We start from the raw sequence: 20,117 nt of genomic DNA, 5'->3' as shown, positions 1-20,117 counted from the left end.
GAGATCTTATGAAGAGGACATATTTCTCTATGCTACATCTTACTTACTTTGTACTTTTTTCATTATTAAATATGAACTCATTGGTGTAGTTTTCAGACACCATGCCTATTTATTTACAGTATTTACCCTTTACAGTACCCTTGAGTAAAAGTTTATTTTTCTCACTGTGACAAAAAGCTTAATGTTGAAACATTTATTTCTTGTACTGCTTCTAAAATGAATATGTGTTCACATTTTGTTTATCCATTTTCATTAAACTTATATTAGGGGTCACAACCAGACTCCCTTGTCTTACTGGATGAGTGTTTTTCTCAAATACTGTTTTTACAGTAACTTGAGTAATTTATTGGATCACTACTAAGTACACTTACTACTAAGAACTTATATTTGAATAACGTTATTTTTAAGTAACAGTACCCTTAGTTTATTATTTATTATTATTTACTTCAGTTGTATGCTACTCTACTCACCTCTGAGTATAGGCTGTTTCAGTTACTGTGAAATTTCTTTAAGATTACCTTTATTGAAACTTGTATAAGAATATTTAAAAGGCATCATAAATAATTCAAACAGAAAGGATTCATTGAGCACAGTTGGTTTATTTGGTTTCAGGCATTTTGTTGAAGGCAAGAGAACAAGCATAACACAGTCCAGACTGAGGAAGGAGAAGAGCAGAGACCAAGCTGGACACAGCATTCGTATGCCCTGTAACTAACAATATACAGTATACTTATCTTTTAGACTATAAAACCAATTATATTAGCTTAATCTTCAAAACAGTGCTTTCTATAAGTGCCTACGTCTTCAGGGTCAAATGAAAGATGCAGTACGGACTTGGTCTGTATGCACTTGTTTCTATGTTAAGTGTACAACATGTAAGTGTCAAGTGCTAGTGTTGTTCTTATTTTAAACTTAAGCTAATATTAAGTTACAACCTAATGCTACATAAATAAATAAACACCATTATAATGATGTTGGACTATGCCTGATGACATAATTTCACAACTTGTTCTCTGACTTTGCTCCCCTCACAATCTGGACAATGCTGATGCTTCCATTTCCATTTGGTCATAAGAGACCAGTGAAAATTCAAACAGTAAAGCACTTCATAACATTTTTCATACATTTTAAAGCAATGTTTCTCGTTGGTACAAGCTGCCATTTTCTACATACCTACATTTTAACATTTTTAACCAGTTATTTCTTGTCTACTGTAAGAGCATTAAATATATTGCCTTTGATTAAAAAAAAAAAAAAAAAAAAAAATCACATCTTCAAACCAAAGACAAAAACTCCATTCTTACATACACACAAAAATAACTTGAAAATTGTTATAAAATCTAACAACAGTAATATTCATGAGCGAACTTGGTTTGGCAACTTTTGTGTGAAGAGAAAGAACAGTAGACTCAAATGAAAATTAAAAAGTATAATTATTTCAAATAGACCTATTTTAAAACTAGTTAAAGCTCTACACACTTTGCACTACAAAACCTAAAATTTATAGGCCTTTCATATCAAATACACTTTTTGGTTTCATATTTGTTTTACTGCTTTTTATGACATAGAAAAAATAATGGAGACCTTTCTTAAAACATCACTGCTTTTGGCAAACCTTAGAACAATCACTAGCCTCAAGGACAAGCTTAAAGCAAAACACATTTTCTTTAAACAGACTGTTTTCTGGCATAGACAATGTGAAAATGCTCTCCTCAAGGTTTATTAAGGTTGTTTTTGTGCTTTGGCTATGAATATTGTGCAGACCATGAATGTAAAAATAAATGTATTTTTGGTTACAATTCGTCAGGCTATATATTTGGCAATTTGGCACCTGTTCCAAAGATTTTTAACATACATGGTCTTTTCAATATTTTCATATTTCCATTTGGCCACTATTTATTATGCTGTAAGTGTTACAATCTACAAAGAGACTACTTGTTAAAAGGTTACCAGTGAGATCTGAGGTCATTAGAAATATTTGGCTTGAGTTTAGTTAAAGCACTTTACAAAACTCTAACAAAAGGAAAGCTACAAGTCAATTTTAAAAAAGATAAAAGAAAACCATCCAAACGTACATCTTTGGGTGTCACTTGGTTTTCGAGGAACTTTTGTCTTTTTGGGAAGACTGACACAGTGAAAAACAAGCCTTGGCTGTGTAGTCAGGCACACATTCTCTTCCTTCACTTTAATCTGCCAACTCACACTTGGCACGTATGGAGTTAATATGGCTTGTTGGTCCAGAAGAAGAATAAAGGTTTGGCTTATTTGTAGGTTTTGTGTTGTCAGGCGTTAGAACCCAACGTCAATGGCTTCAAATACACAGGAAGCACACATAGGTCCATATATGGCCATCGCATACTTCTTCTGCAAATATAGGGTTTCAGGTGTGTGATGGAGGGACCACACATTTGTAGAGTAGGTAAAAGTTTCCCTTAAGCGCAAGTGCTCAGGGAGGAGGTAGACTCATTTGGTTCCAGTGCAGCGCAGTGAGACAGTGGAATCTTCTCAGGGGTGGTCATCAGAGAGCAAACAGACAGGTGTTATTGGCAGACATTGCACTGGCACTGGCACTAATCAGTGATAGCCTGTGGTATTTTTGGTTGAGGTAGGTCAAGAACAAGCAGCAAAAAAGTATGGCTTTTCAAACTGAGGTAGCGTTCTTTGGAGATGAGCAGCAGTTAGGTGAGGAAGTAGAAATATGGCTTTAAATGGTTTATATGGCAAAAGGCCGCCATCTCCAAGAGCAAAGGCCACTATGTACTATTCCCTTTCTTATTGCAGACATTGAAGGCTATTTCAACATAATGCACGGCAAAGCATTATAAAGTCCACATCAAGTGAGGTTATTTGGCATCATTTTAAATATAGCACACATTTCACATGTCACTCTGTCTGGAGGAATCACAATAAAAATATTATTTTGGTTAGGCGCAGACACCAGAGGAAAGTGACACTAGAATATTTGGTGCACACAAAGCACAACTTTGACAGCTTTGTAGTAGGTTTAAAGGCGTTATAACATGCACATCTGCATGTGCACAGGCAATAGAGGCATTCACTTTGGTTTGAGGTAGGACTGGCTGGAGGGAGAGGAGTAGCAAGAGACTGAGGGGTAAAGCTGAATGCAGAAGTAACTATTCTGCTTTGAGAGTTGAAGTTAGCAGCATGAGCTGGGAAGAATACTCTCAGAGCTCAGAGCTTAAGTTTACTGTGGGGTCATTGGTATCAGTTGAAGGGAAAGTAAGGTATGAGGGTATGGAGGGACTATATTACTGATCAGTGTTAGCCAGTACCAGGCAAACCTGCTGTGTTTCGCTCTATGACCACCTGACATTGTGCCACCTGCTGAAAAGATAGTAACAAATGTACACATTATGAGGAAGCTGATTGAAGAAAAATCAACTGTACACCTTAATGCAACTGTTTAATATTACTAAATTATGAATTAAGTACCTGAGGTTGTGACTCCACTTTTGATAAATTAGCTCGATCTTTGGGAATGCCATTGCCATTTTCTCGGGGAACAGACCAGCTGTCTTGGGTTCCTTTATTGCAAAACAGACTGGAAAAATGGTTTTAAGTATGAGTACAGATTCTAATTTTTAATCAAAGAAATACATAACATTTACATAGACATAATATGACTTTGATAAATGTGGATACCTGTGGCGATATCCAAACATGAGGAAGAGAACACAGAAGATAATGCAGGCGGTGCCAATGTGAATACCAATGACAACACTGCCCAGAGAGGCATCTCCCTCACGACACTGACATCCTATGACAGACAACAACACATTTAAACACAACAAGCACAAAATCTAACAACGTACAAAAACATACTCAATATTTTATTAGCAGCTATAAATAAAAATGACAATATTTCCAAGTATACCACATGTACTCTACTCACCAGTGGTTTTTGCACTGGGTCCTTCCTCTGCCAGTGAAACCAGTCTTTTGGAGCAGTCACTCTCTCCATTCCCGTTGTAGGCAACCAGCTTTATCTCATACACTGCTTCTCGTTCTACATGAGGGTCAAAGATAAAATTATTGAATTTGATTATGTACATACGTACTATACAAGCAACTATAACACTATAATTGCTGTTTGCAGACTCACCCAGGTTGGTGATGGTAAAAGCATTAACATGGAAGGCTGTTTGAATGGGCCCCTGGAAATCAGCACTGGGGACCCTGCGGTAGTACAGCCGGAAACCCTCAATCTTGCCTGGTTTAGAAGGGAGCTGCCACAGCACTTGCACAGCAGTAGAGTTTACCACCTTGGTGAAGTAAGTGGGGGCGCTGGGTACTGGACACATAAGATAAATATAGGACATTATGATGATAATACATAAGATTTTTGTAAGAAATTGGAAAGAAATTCAGTGGAAAAAAAGAAAGTTAAGATAATGAGCTCCATTTTACACCCATGACTAACAAAAAAGTTAGTTCCAGTGTTGCAATACACAGCAAGAGGACATAACTTCTGCTTAGTTATTTCCTTATTACTGGTAGAGACTTGCAAAAACCTATCTTACACCTATGAGTCAAAATAAGTTACTCTGACATACAACCTCCATTGCATTTCTCTACATACACAAAAGAATCACACCAATAACTAGTACATGCATGGTCACTAGTGTCTGTGCAGCCCAGTATAAGACTCAGATACAAAAAACACTTTCTAACCTCCTCCTAGTGTAGTAGCCACAACTGTGTTGGACTGGTCACTGGCTCCCATAGGAGAGTAGGCCTTCAAGTAGATGGAGTAGGTGGTAGCTGGCTCCAGGTTGGTCAGGTCATGTTGAAAGTTGCCTTTGCTTATGGCCTCCTGAAGCTCCATGCTGTCTGGTTCTATTGAACAAAGGACATAAATTATATAACATCACTCCATATCTTGAGCTGTCCCAATTTTTTAATATACTGAGTTGGTTTAATAAATGCAACAGGGAATAATATTTTTCAGCTTTACTGTGTGCCTTTTCTTTGCACTAGTGTGGACATATGTGTTATTTTTTTTGTAGTACAATACACTTTGAGCTATAGAGGGTCAACATTATGTAACTTCTATGATTCATTAGTTAGTACATTGTGAAACTTGTGTTTCAATATTATACATTCATAAAACAGTTTACTGAGATCAATCTATAGAAATCAGTGGTTTCAGTATTATCATTTATACTATTTACTTATCGTGATACTTTCTATTGCAATATATCACACTTAAAAATGTGACTAACCCTACCTTGTACTACTGTTTTCTGTCCAGATGATAGCTTACCTCCCATCTTGCGGATGTGCAAGACATAGCCGATGATGGCGTCAGTGATGGAAGCTGGAGGCTGGTTCCATGTGAGCTGGACAGTGTTGCTGGAGAGGACACTAGCAGTGAGGCTCTGTGGGGCAGCCGGGAGATCTTTCGCCTGAGCTACAGCCAGACGAGCACTGGCCTGGTTGGTGCCTGCGCTGTTCTCTGCAATGCACTGGTAAATGGCTTCATCTTCAGAGCTGATACGGGTCAATGCCAAAGTACTGCAAGAGCACAACACAAGTCACGTTAGAATATATTCAGGTAAAATAAATTACAATGCACCCTGCCACTCTAGAACCTTTTTCTAAAATAAGAACAACTGCATGAACTCTTACCTGTTGTTGTTTGTCAGTTTAACATTATTTCCAGGCACAAGCACTTTGCCATTCTTCAGCCATATGAGGTGAGGCTCTGGGACACCCTGAGCCACACATGTGAACACAGCACTGCCCCCTGCAGGTTTGGACACAGACTGCGGCCATTGCAGGAATTCTGGAGGAGCTGAATATGGACACACATTTTTAGAAACATTTGTTTAAATCATGTGAAGACAGGTTCACATTTAGCATTACATACATTTAAAATGTAATAAGCTCTGGCATAATATATATGTATATTGTTTTATCAATCTCATTTTACAGGACATAATAAATAAAATATTAACTTTAATAATCCCAGGTGCATTTCTGAAAATATTGTATTTTATAAATGAACAAAACTGCATGTTTCTTTCCTTCATTCTTGTAGCACATCCAACAAAAGAGACGCTTAAAACCAGAATAATCCATGGCTACTGTGATGGATGTGTTCTTATTGAAATGGCCATTTTGTTGCCACCACCCTCTTGTGGGGAGATGGTTGGGGGTGCAGGGTCATGCTGGGGGTTAGGGTCAATAGATCAATGAGATGCTAAGCATGGACCCGCGTAAGGAGCTTATGGACACAGCAAATATTGCAGAATAAATGGTATTTCAGTGTCCCTGCTGATAGCCACAACTGGTGGGGAAAATCAAATAGTAGATTAAGTAGAGCGGCTTTGATTTCACAAATTCAGTCCCCAGGTTTTAAAGTTGAAGGTTTATGGTTGTGTTAACATCGCTTTGTGCTCATTATGTCTCTGGTGTGTGGCTGTCCACCCCTACAGCTGCTCAGCTGTCCTGCTGCTGGACGTGTCAAGTGTCCTTAGCTGATTGTCCCTGTGCAGATCCATACTCAGTATCGATCTGTGATTCAGTTGACCTTGAATTTCACTCAGGTCTAATGTTGTTACGGCCTTTTGTTTGTGCTATAGCCAGAGATCTATTTCAACTGACAATGTTTTGACCACATGCACTTGAATCAATATTGCATTCACTTAAATAATATATTAAGGATCACAATAGGCTTGTATCACAAGTAAAACTAGCTGTTTCCTATATATGTTCTGTACACATTTTAAATGACCATATCAACCACATGGTTCAGGGAACGCATTCAATAGTGCATTTTACTTGTGTGACACATGTAAAATGTAACAGCCCTGACAAGTAGGCCTATCACAGAAGTTAATAAATGTTTTTATTCCAAACAGCATCTCAAATCAAACATTTTCATTACTTTACTACTAGGCAATATTACATCTTACACTTATGTATGTGCCCTTTTCTTCTTTATGAGACAGGACTTGTCATTGTTCAGTTTAGTTTATTATTAGGATCCCCATTAGCTGAGCTTAACAGCCAGCAACTAAAACCAGCACATTGTTAAAGTGCATATAAAATGTATGAATGGTTAGGCAGTTCCCCGCAGAGTGAGGCAGACATATTCTCTGGGTGTGGGAAAGACTCTTCATATAAATTGTGAGAAATGAGGAAGTAGGATCTGCATTATAAAAGTTGTGCATCTCATCTGAGAGTATAGAGTAGCAGGCATATGGAGCAGGGACGGGGGTTCTGCCATATTTAACTGACCATCCTCCAAAGGCCTGACCCTTCTTTGTGCACGTCCCGATTTGGTGACACCCCTGCCCGGGCTCATTCATCTCACAGCCGTCCTTAATTAACCCTGAGAGAAACAGCACCCCCACCCTTGGGACGGAGGCACCCACACATGCACCCATTCCTTCTGTCACGGTCAGTGTCACCGCCGGCTGCAAGTCACTCTCACCCCTCACCCAAGATTACGAAATTCAACATTTATAAACAGAGTCTGTTCAAAATATGTATCTTTCATATAGCAGCTGGATCTAGGAAAGCCAACACTGTGGGAAAATGAATCATTCAGTAGTTCAAGTAAAATTCATATTATATAGTTTAGTCACCCTGGGTTAAACAGTTTAACAACTTAATGCTGGCAATACTAAAACTCAAAGCTAATCAATCTATTACACCATATCCAAGATAATGCAATACATAAGCCATTTATTCACTTGTTTCTAAAGACAGACTTGCACACTGCACTTAGCAATAACTGCTGGCATTGTTTGTAAAGTTAATAGTTAGAGACTTGAAAAAAATATACGGTTGGAATGTATTCATCAAATGCATTAAAATTATATCTCTAGATTTTAAGAAAGTAGCAATAGTAGAAACATATGCAGAGGCAGGTTAGTAATTCTCAAATAAGATTATGTGGTTGACCAGAACCTAAACCCTAAAGGTCGTCTTTGTTCTATTTGAAGCCCAATAATGAAGAAAAAGATCAATAAACAAATGCATATATTTGAGATCACCCCCACACTTTAACAATATTGCACCAAAGGCAATACCAATCTCAGGATTGACAGAAGGAAGTATATATTGATTCAGTCAAGACACCAATCACCAGCAACACAAGTGAAATTGATTAATGCATGCCTATTGTTCTTTTGTTATTGTTTCATTGAATGGTAGCTGACTTAGTATCTTACCATAATAACCTATTTTATCTTGTTTTTCATAAAATTGAATTAAATTGTAACTTCAACTTTCCAGTTTGAATGTTCAATTTGTCCACTTGAATGTCCATGCTGCTTTAGAACACTGGAGACAATTTTATGGTATAATTTTAAACTAAGAAATAATAATATAAATAATAATGTATAATACTATCTGCAAATATTTCTAATTTTGTTCTCTAATGAATCTGAAATACAACAGCATATAGTGGAAATATGTGACAAAGCAATTTCAGACACATTGAGAACAATTTTAAGCATTAGTTTCTTTAAATTAGAGAGATTATGTCTTACATGTAAATGGTCACATTTTTCTATAGCACTTTTCCACCTTCAAGGCACTCAAAGCGTTTTACAACAAGGAACCACTCACCCATTCACACACCAGTGTACGAAGACACTGGCAAGGTGGGTTAAGTGTCTTGCCAAAGGACACAACAACAGCATTCATCTGTGGGAGCTGGAATCACACCAGCCAACCTGTGGGTCAGTGGATCTGACTGCTCAACCTGTGATGTTTTACGTCAAGAGCTGGAATCAAACCGCCAACCTTCAGATCAGTGGGCGAATGCTCTACCAACTGAGCTAGTGCTGCCCCATGTAATGAAAATCATTAATGACATTTTTTCATGTTGCTATATAATCTATATACTACATAATAATCATATGTAATTGTTCGACAAAGACTATATATTTTTACCACTAAATGTGATTTTTTTTTTTTACTAACCATTGAACTCTTGTTGTATAAGACCAATACAAACATGTGTTAAGATAAAGAAGTGGCTTAATAAACTTTTCTGATATTGAAATAGAGATTTTTTATGGCAAAATACCAAGTGTGGTCCTAAAAATCAAAGGTGAAGCACTCTGGGAGGGAACCTGATAATGAGTGATTCTCTGGATCGCCAATTAAAGGGCAAATAATGACAGAGAGAAATATGAGTAGCCCCAATGTATGGATAGCTTGTGTTTGATGGATGAGCCCACGTCACACAGTGAAGCCCATCCTCATGCAACCCCCATATACAAACACAAACCGTTCTGCTCGATGCTTAATTGTTGCAAGTGAAATTGAGAGTGGTGTTAGAGTGGGGAGGGGTCCCAGCTGCTACCCCCACCCTGCAAGGGCAAAGGTGAGGAGAGAAGGTGGAGCCTGACTATTGACCCTGAGCTGACTGCATATGGTTGTGTTATGTGGTGAATGTAATGAACAACTGTCCACGCTAAGGCCAATAAACCATGGAGGTTACATTCAGTTTAGATTTATAGATGATTTTTACTAAAAATCAAATTTTATAGCAGACAATTACAATTAAATTGGTTAATAACAAATATTCCTTGACTTTAATAAATAATGAGGAAGAAGGAATAGGATGAGAATGGGTTTCGGACAGTATTTCCAAAACAGACAGTTAAGGTCACAAATAATAATTTCCAACTTCCATATCATTATACTTGTTACAACTGTCAACCTAAATACATTTGATATTTTATTGGCCAGGTTTTAGTGGCTTACTGGTTTGGGACAAAATTACTTTTACAGACCTAAATATTAGTGAAATATTTTAACCTGAATCACTCTATTAAAAAAACATTTTTCATTGTAAGGATTATTTTCTGTTGATGCTAAATTTACAGTTTCTGATAAAACTGGATAAGAGGCTTTCTGAGTAAAATGATGGGTTATCTGATTGGATTTAGGCCATACTATTTAAGTACAATATACATACAGTACTTGCTAATGGACGATTTAAGAAAAGTATTTGATGGTAAAAAAAAAAGAAAAAAAAGCTATATCAATATTAAGGCATATAAAAGGACACTCCTGGAATCCCCAGGGTGAAAACAACATGAGGGAGGATGAACCAGCTTTGAAACGCCTGGCATATCTGGATAAAACACAGTGAGTATATCATTTAAATAGATCATAACGTTGTTGTTGTATAATGTTGTTTCCTCATCACATACATACTTGAAGTTGTGTTTTGCTTCTTTCACACATGTTTAACTCACCCTGAGTTCTTCTCTCAAACAGAAAACACTCTGTTGTGCCTTGTAATATAATGTGGTAATACAGGAAATTCTCCACTGTGTTTTTAAAATCCATACACCTTTATTAAAATCACTTGGATGATTTCAGCCCTGGATGTGCCAATCTCTACTGAACAAAAAGTAAAATTAGTTGTGAATTTCTATAGGTTCATGACATCTCAAGGTTGGAAAGAGCAGTTTGAGCTTTGGAGATGCAGACAAATTAATAATAAAGGGTCACTTAAATGTGTGAATGAAACGAAACACAACTCCAGGCTTGTTTTTGAGGACATAACAGCATTATAACATAGCTTAAACTTCATAAGAGTCAATTTTCCGTAGCACCTTCAACTTGTTTCACTCAATCAAGAAACATTTTTCATTGGAAGGATTTTTTTTTCTGTTAATATTAAATTCGCAATTTCTGATAAAACTGGGTAAGAGGCTTTCTGAGTAAAATGGTGGATTATCTGACTGGATTTGGCCCATATTAAAAGACCACTTGTGAAGTACCCAAGGGTGAAAACAAAATACACAAAACAAGCTTTGAAACATCTTGCATAACTGGAGAAAGAACTGTGTATCATTTAAAAAGAATTTTTGGGTACACCATTACCTTGCACCACAAGTCTTCCCAGTGCAGTTCTTCTCATTCTGGTGCCAGGGCGGTTGGCAGCACAAACATACACGCCTGAATGCTGCAGCGACACGTCCGAAATCATGAGGTTCCCTGTACCAAGAACCTGTATGCCTTCCACTCCGATAGACCGTCCATCTGAAGCACACAAGACAGTTAATGTTTATTACATAGACTTGGAATTTGTTACATATTAGTTTGCTGAGTTAAAAATCTGCAGTGGTACCCAGCCTGCTCCAGGAAACTATGGGCTTCGGGTTTCCTGTGGCTATGCACTCCAAGATGGCGGTCTGATGGACAGTGAGGGTCAGATTTTGGGGCCCTGACAAGATGACTGGCTCTTTGTAAGTTTTTACAGCTCCACCTTAAACAGAAGATAAATGAATGTAATATATAACTAAATATGGCATTGCATGTGTGAGAACAGTAACAGTTTTTCAGTGTATTCTTACCAGTGACATTGAGTGTAGCATCGTGGCTGTAGCGGGTGTTTGCAATGTTAGTGGCCACACATCGAAACACTCCAGCATCAGCCTGCCTCACACCAGTCACCTGCAGGATACCCATCGGGAGCAGAGTGTACCTGAAATTGACATTTTGTTTATACAGTGGAGTTTTTAAAAGTACCAATGGGTTTATGAGTGATGGTAAATTCAAATAAAACTTAATATATCTTTTGAATGGTTAAAATGTCACCCTATAATGGGAAGTTTAAACCTATGAATTACTATTGTATCTATATCAAAGTAATTAACCAATATAATGAACTTGAACAATGAATAGTAGCCAATTTAGTAACTGCAATATAATGTTTTTATGTTTTTGAACTACAGGAAGTGGGTTGTCAAAACATGACAAACTATGACAACAAATAATTTTAAACTTCATAAACTGAACACTGAAGCTACATTCAATCTCCAGTGTCCACTTTTTTTTTTTACATATGACAATACCATATTACTGATATATATAAGCAGTTGCCACTAAGTATAAAAAAAGGTTTGAAGCTATGCAAACTTTGAGCACTGAGTTTATTGTAAAAACTTGAAATTGATGGGGATAAAAAGCTGATTAATAATAAAAAGAACAAAATCTTGCAGAGTAATTGTCTAACCAAGGACATAAGGTGATATTTCTGCTTTTTAGTGTTTAATTTTACAGTCCATTCAAGTTTTGTACAACTAGAACCACAGTCACAACATTTACAAGTACGTTTATGCACATTTCTATTTGGTTTGCAAAGATTTTGTCTGAATACTGTCACCGAAATAATCAAAATCACTTTCAGAGAGACAAGTTATTCTGAACATATCATCCAAAGTATTTATATTTTTGTAGTGGTGGTGCCGTGGTGTGTTACCGGTTGTCCGTGGTGTTAAGTGCGACTCTGTCTCTCTCCCAGGTAATGTTGGCCTCAGGTACCCCGTTGATCTGACACTGAAAGCGGGCAACCCCTCCCTCATCCACCTTCATGGATACTGGGTGAGTGTGAAACTTTGGCAGAGCTAAAAATAAACAAAAGAGATTATAACAGGGCAATGCAGCTGAGTTATACCTACATAGTTTATATCATTATGATTTGTACTTACATGCCATTTGGACTCTGGCTTTGCGACTGACCAGCAAGCCATATCTGTTTTGGGCAGCACACTCATACTCGCCCACATCGGATTCAATGCCTTCTTTACGTTTTTGAAAATTCTGGATACATAATGTGCCATTTGCCAGGACCTGAACTCGTGAACTGCTGGGTACAGGTACACTATTCCTCCTCCACGTCACCATTATGGGCTCCTCTCCTTGTACCCGACAGTCCAACAGGAGAGGACGGTCTCGCACTGCTATCACATCACTGGGCTCCAATAAGAATGACAGCTCTGAAGCAAGACATACACCTGCACACAACAAGAAGTATAAAATTAGGGACATACCGATACAAGTGACTCGGTCTGAAATAATAAAATTTATTATTACAATGTAATCCTTCATTCATCCAGGAGTCGTTCAACTGAACCACTGGGAAACTCCAGAAACCTTTTCTCCTTTAAAACTTACTGTGTAATCATTTATACTTAAAAGATAAAAGTGAACTTGAACTATATCATGCAAATTGTTGGTATGTCAGCTGAATGCATCATGGTAGACAGGCTGACAACAATACCCTGGGTCTGAGCTAAGTGAGAACACTGTGGAGCGCTGAAGGTCAATTTCAAAACATTTCTTTAGAAAGGGGGGCTGATTACGACAATAGTATTGTGAGTCCTTATTTGCATGCCACCCCCTGTAACCTCAGTAAAGTCCCATGCTGCAGCAGCCCAGTCCAGGGATACCATCTGCCCCCTCCTGAGCCTCATCACCCCCTGGTCTCCCTCAGTCCTTTCAGTTTGGTTTCAGAGGTGACTTTCCCATGCCACCCTTGTCCCCTCTCCTTCCTGACCTTTGTGACACTTGTGCTCTTTTGCTTTTCTCTTGCCTTTTGGAGTCTCTGGATGCAAATCAGGTGCAAATGCCTCTGTCTAGCTCACAGCTGTGAAAAACCCCTGCTCTTGAACTTGCATGATTCATTGTCAATGCCATTTTAAGCTTTTGCATCTGCTCTCCCTATCTCATCTCAGTTGTGAGTCTATGTCAGCTTCTATTGTTCACTCCATCTTTTATATCACTTCCCACAGAGCAGCTTGATTTTGGCCTGCAATTATTTTGATCTCTTAAAAAAAAATAAAACAATAACATCACTCACTTCGGTGAATGGTATTTATGTCCTGATTCCTGTGTTAGGAAGATGATATTTGGGCAGTCCCAAATGTGAGTGGTAGAATAGTTTAACTAAAATTACTATTTTGCATCAACAACTGAGATACTTCCAGGTCCCAAATTGTGATTTTAAGCCTGCCTTACTGTGTTACTAGTAATCCTGTGTTTCAATGTTTTGCTTCTGATGCTGGCATCACAATGCATCAATACAAACTACAACACCCTTCAAAACACCTCCAGGCCAGATGATTAGAAATCCTTGCTACAAGTTCCAACAAGCTTTGAGCTACATGGGGTGTGATAAAGTGCACAGCTCTCAGTGTGTTCAATATAAGGCTGCTATAATGAGATTTTTTAAACAAGCCAGTTGTCCAGCAACCCCCACCCAACAGCCTCCTCATAATGCTGAGCCCCTCAGGGTCATGAGAGAGTCCAGGCCAAAGGATGGATGTGCAGATGAGGGAGGGGGCAGATTGTGTCCAGTCACTGCTGCACCCCCCAATGTCCCCACGGCTATTGTTTAGGCCCATTTCACTTGAACTTCACAGCTTTGTGACCCCCACATATGAACAAACAAAAGATGTCTGAGAACATGATGACCACCTTTGTGATGGTTTCCCTTTACACATCTGTCTCCAAATGTCAGCTGGAAGTCAGTGCAGAGTTTTGAAAATATGTATATATGTATAACAATGAAATACTGATGGATTCATATTAGTATAAGATATAAAATCTGTACACGGCTAGTCATGCTGCTATAGAAGATATTAGTAGTAAACTCTAAGAGTCTCAGTCCTCCCCTCCTCACCAGAATGGCTCCTGCACTGAGAGAAACACTTTAAACAGTTATGCAAACATGCTATGATTATGGCTTGGTCATATCTCAAGTTCACATCTCACAATGTCTCATAAGCTCATAACACATAAATTATCTAAAAACAGAGTCCTTTACAAGAGTTTAATAGTTACAGAGTTATCAAAAGTGAACCAGGGTAATTAACCAAGTTCTGAGTTGTTCAATGGGTTCAGCTAATTTTCTATAAAAATCTGAGGGAGAGCCCATATGAATCATTAAGTGCACACAGAGATACCCTTAGCTTTGTATGCATCTGTGGTGTTAATTAAAAATATGAGTCAAATATGAATCAATATTATATATAATATTTATATTATAGTGAATAACTGCTATTACATGTATTAAAATTGAGATGTTGTCTGTCATAGACATTTGGACACACAGGGTGCTCTGTTTACTTGTGTCCATTGTATGCAGTATGCATTAGGACACCCATGGGCAGCTGTAGCAGGATTAGCCCATGAGCACCCATCTTGAACACATCCCCAATCTGAATACAGACTGGGGTAGTGTTATGGAGATGAGGGTGTGAGGGTCAGGTCAGGGGGCACACATGAGACGTAGCTATTGTCTTTTTTTGTCCTTCAATTTCAGCCCCCCCCCCATCACCATATCACCATCCTACAGCTGACCAGGCCAAGGCAGAGCCCAACCCCCTTTAAAGGTCAAAGGGCACTGACTCCTTGCCTCTCACTGTGTTCTGGGCTCAAGACGGGGGTTCGCTTTGACTGGATAGAAAGAGCTCACAAATTTATATATACGTATATATATATATATATATATATATATATATATATATATATATATATATATATATATATATATATATATATATATATATATATATATATATATATATATATATATGCACGTATCACCGTTAAGTACAAAACACATCTGTAAAATTATTATTATAGCACCAAAAGTATCAAACAACCAACTGTCTTAACAGTCATGCTCCATCTTGTTGTTTGGGATCAAAATAAAAATGTATAACTTGGAAAATGGTGAGTGATGAAGCAACCAAATATCAATAATTAACAAGTAAATGTAATGGTAACTAAAACCTGAGTTGCCAAAAGTCCTCTAGTACAATAGTAAACAGTGAACAATGAACAGTGTAGCATGACAAAATATATTAAATAAACATTTTCAAAGATGTCATATGGCAAGAAAGTTGATGTTACAAAGCCAAAAGACAGAGACATAGGTGCAAAAATTACCAATATGCTGACACAAAATCTGCTTGACAAGTATTATGTTTAAGTAGTAGGTCTATAGTAAATTGCATGGTAAAAGTTTTGCCTAAATTGTAAAAAGTTTTAATTTTGAAGTGGTAATAATATAGATGAATAAAATACTTACTTAAACAGTATAAAACTGTTAGGTAGGTTGCACAGAGCCTTGGTTTCATTTTGGTTCCTTCTCTTCAATCTTCAACTAAAGCTTCTTCTCAAAGAAATCGCCAAAATCAAAAAGTTAATCCAACCCAAAAAATGGTAGTAAAAATTCTTCAGCAGTTCTTTGGTGGTAAAGCTAAAAAATGTAATATTTTTGTTAAAGCATTGCTCCTCTTTTATTCCTTGGTCCTGCGTTGGGGCCAGGGAAGGCTGCTGGTCATGTCCAAAGCCACTCTGAGAATGATGCTAGCGGGACACCTCTGCTGGGATACACATCATTAGTTATTCAGCTTCATTGTTGTCACAGAACGGACACAGATAGCTTTCACCGGCCACTAGCAGGTTGGTCTCCTCTCAGCCAATCACAGCACAGAGTTTGGTGGAGGGGTGGCAGCTTGGCCGTGGCTGTGAGGCGTGATTGATATTCATTTAATCAGAAGGGTGCTGTCCTCCCCCAACTCTCCGGACTGATAGACCAGCTGTGGCCAGAGCTGGACACTGCCCCCTTAGCTGACATAAGGCCCCATGGTGGTGGACACACAGGCACGGGTGTAAACAAAGGTTTTTATAAATACATACAGTTTTCACAGGTCCTTGCTTCTGTCACTGCATGTTCTTGTGTTTTAGCATCAACCATTTTAGCAGGAGTTGATGCAGTTGGATGGAGCAGGAGTTGGTGATAATTTTTTGGTCAGTGAGAATTCCTAGGCTAACTGTCGTGCATTATTTTTGTACAACTGCACAGGTAGTCTGACAACAGTTAATCACTGTTCCATATCATTGTACTTTAATAACTTGTAAACAAATTAAATCCTGTTAATATCAACTAAAACAAAAATAACTGTTGACTTGAACATCCATGGACTATTATCAGTTTTGGGATTGTGATGTTCTACAATCCACACCAGTGTATTAAAACTAATGCCCTGCTCTTCGTTGTCATCAGCTGATGAAATGATAATTCATTTTCTATTGGGATTTATTAATACATCTTAAACAACACAATCATGAAATATGGTGACTGAAGGATAGATAGAGAATATGTATGAATAAGGAGCACTGTATTATTGTTAACAATTCAAAATAGTTTAACCTTTTGATTTAATAATGTTGCTGCTGTCTTTAAAAGGTTTTTTGGCAGGTGCATTACAGGTTGTGTAGTCCAGATAATGATAATAAGTCATTAAGTTTTATCACACAAATAATTACAAACATATAACAAACCTGGCATTATACATGCACTTATTTATTTTGTTTACCTTTTGTAATTATATATTTTTGTAAAATACCTCTAAAGTTTTGTGTGGATTTGTGACGGTGTAAGAAAGAAATATACCTAACTTATTTGTGGATATATCCAAATCATTCACCATGTACAAATCTTTAAGCATTTCCATGGACAAAATGAACAGTTAATAAAAGGTACTGAGCATTGTTGAAAAGATATTAACCATGACTTAGGTAGTCCTAAAACACTACCCGTTTGATGAACCTTTAGAAACATTACTATGTGTTTGAGTTTAGAGGAAACAACAAAGCATGTAGACTTACTCTTTTAAGTTCATGATTCATTCAGTTTCCTGCAAGTCAGTTTCTGCAATATTGGCCTAGGCCTTACTCACTCTGTTAATGCTGATGGCAATGGTTCCACAGTCTTGTGTCACTTCTAAACATTTTTTTGATTTGCTATGCCTATAACTGATGACAAATATGTCCTATAACTGACAACAAATATCACTCAAATATCTCAAAATCCAATCCAATCTAAACCGTACTGTTAGTAGTTTTACCACTTACTACACCTTGCCTTCATTCTCTGTAAAACACAGCACATAATTATCTAAAGATACTTGTCACATCAACTAAATAACATCTGCAACCTTGTACCATCTAAAAAACATAGCAGAAATAAAAGGTATACTATCGAAAGCAAACTTGGAGAGACTTATTCATGCATTTGTCTCCAGTAGGTTGGACTACTGTAATGGCCTGCTCACTGGCCTCTCCAAAAGAGCTGTGAGACAGCTGCAGTACATCCAGAACGCTGCAGCTTGGGTCCTCCTGACTTGAACTAGGAAGTATGAGCACATAAGTCCTGTGCTCAGGTCTCTGCATTGGCTTCCTGTGGCTCAGAGAATAAACTTTAAAGAGGCTCTGCTTGTGTATAAGTACATCTGTGACATGTTAGTGCAATATGAACCATCTCACACTCTGAGAATGTCAGGGACCGGCCTCTTACTGGTGTCCAGAGTCCGGACTAAACACGGGGAGTCAGTGTTTCAGATTCATGCATCTAAATAGTGTTCCTGAAGATGTTAGACAGTCCTCTACTTTGACTGTTTAAATCCTGACTCAAAACAGTTCTGTTAAGCTGTGCATATGATTGAAAGCTTTTCCATTTTCATTCTGCACTCTTCTCTCTAATTTAATGTCTTATTTTACTTTTATGGTGATTACTTATGTTTTGATTTATTTGTATTGTGATTTTAATATATTTCTTATTCTGTAAAGCACTTTGAATTACTTTGTGTATGAATTGTGCTATACAAATAAACTTGCCTTGCCTTGCCTTAGTTGCACACACCCCTTTCTCCAACCTTTTCAATACTTCAATACATTCAACTTTACATCGAACTACTCCTGGATGAATGGGGGATTACACCATCTTGTTACCTTTAGGAGGTAAATTAAAGTAATCTGCTTCTTTATCAAGTTAACACTTTCACCCAGCAATTACAAATGAAAAAAAAAAAAAGAAAAATCCAGTCACCAATTTGGTAATGTGTAGCTTTTTTCAGGAGCTTTGACACACTTCTCTATGGAAAACTGACCCAGTTTACAGAATCCCAAAGTGACAAAAGTGCCATTGTGCAAGGCATCTTTGAGTGTTTTGAGACATTTTTCATTTGAAAAATTACATTTGCAAAACAGCTCACACAAAATCCTAAACAGAATTTTAGTTTTCCTAAGCAAAATTACAGCTAAGCAAAATGCATTTTTATATTTAAAACTGATGGATGAACTCCCAAAAGCATTTTTTCCCATCCAAACAGACTTTGATCATGTGTTTTCATGTGCTTTGTCATTCTTTTGACAGTGCAGCTCAGAAGTCTTAGTCCTGCTCTCAGGGACTACAGAGAAGCACTGCTTTAGTGTGGTCTGACATTGGGGCTCACACATATGAATCTGGGCCTGGAAGTGCTTTCTTTAAAATATCAATGCTGACATGAAAAAAAAAATAATAATAAAAATATAAATATACACATTTTTGATTTACAGACTAGCTTTACACTAACTGCGTAAAAATATGTATATGCTAAAAAAGTTGTCAGAATAGCAAATATGTCATGCAGTACCTAATGTATGTGTTCTGGAACTGTGTGTAAGATTTTGATTTTAAATTTCATAAACATGGCCTATCTGTGTTCCCAGACAAACATTATATCATTTAGGAAGCAAAAAAGGCAACATTTCCAAATTTTAACTGTGTCTTCTTAACTGTGCCTCACCTGGACCTCAAAGTGTCTAAATAAAAAAATTGGTTTTCATACAGGTTTTCACTACATACAGTCTTTTACTTTGTGTTTCTAGTGCTTCTGAGTCTGTCTATGAAAAAATCTAGTCTATGGACTATATAGCAACTGTGGTTAACCAGTTGCTTGTTGTGTTTTAAGTACTTAATAGTAGAGACTTTACAAGTAAATCATGTATGATAGATTTTGATATGAGAGTTAAGGCTTAAAAATAGATTGTGCCAACATGAACTGAGTATTGCTTCTTGAGTGACAAGTTTTGGAATTTGTGCAGAAATTGAGACCTTTGCGTCAAAGCGGTTGAAACTGTAATGTTACAGTTTGGTCTTTTGGTTCTCAAGGTGATTATCCAATCAGAAAGCAGAATGAGCCTCACAAGTCTCTCATTTCGGTTGGCTGTTGAAAGGACTCTATTCACACTTACATCCAAAACCAAAAGACGTTTAGAAACATGCGGCTTTTGGTGGGATCTGTTGGTGGCAATAAATCTGGTAAAACTGAGAAAATTACAGTCACATCTTTACCTAGATGTCACGGTAATCTTTCTTTTTTCTTTTTAAAAACTGCCTTTTAATTTGTGTATTATAACTTGTCTAACATAAAAAAGATGTCATTGTGCGTTCCGTCTTATGTCCAGCAGATCAGCAGGTACAACCAGCTGCCTGTAAGTGACAT

General features: G+C 37.4%; 1 protein-coding gene across 1 annotated transcript; it reads right to left on the bottom strand.

The window, feature by feature from the left end:
• Positions 1–3,282: 3,282 nt before the first annotated feature.
• Positions 3,283–20,117, bottom strand: si:ch211-57n23.4 (immunoglobulin superfamily DCC subclass member 3). Its single transcript, XM_055157618.1, has 14 exons — positions 20,085–20,117; positions 12,489–12,810; positions 12,260–12,404; positions 11,352–11,482; positions 11,126–11,263; positions 10,879–11,037; positions 5,650–5,815; positions 5,285–5,535; positions 4,693–4,857; positions 4,124–4,312; positions 3,914–4,027; positions 3,664–3,778; positions 3,454–3,562; positions 3,283–3,342 (listed from the first exon to the last, which is right to left on the bottom strand). The coding sequence occupies exons 1-14, from the start codon at positions 20,115–20,117 to the stop codon at positions 3,283–3,285; spliced, it is 2,097 nt and encodes a 698-aa protein (XP_055013593.1).

Source organism: Boleophthalmus pectinirostris, unplaced genomic scaffold (assembly GCF_026225935.1).
Source record: "Boleophthalmus pectinirostris isolate CB_2022bp ecotype Guang Dong unplaced genomic scaffold, ASM2622593v1 HiC_scaffold_21, whole genome shotgun sequence".
Lineage (NCBI taxonomy): Eukaryota > Metazoa > Chordata > Actinopteri > Gobiiformes > Gobiidae > Boleophthalmus > Boleophthalmus pectinirostris.
The sequence above is the reverse complement of the archived record's forward strand: the minus strand, read 5'-3'. Positions and strand labels throughout refer to the sequence as shown.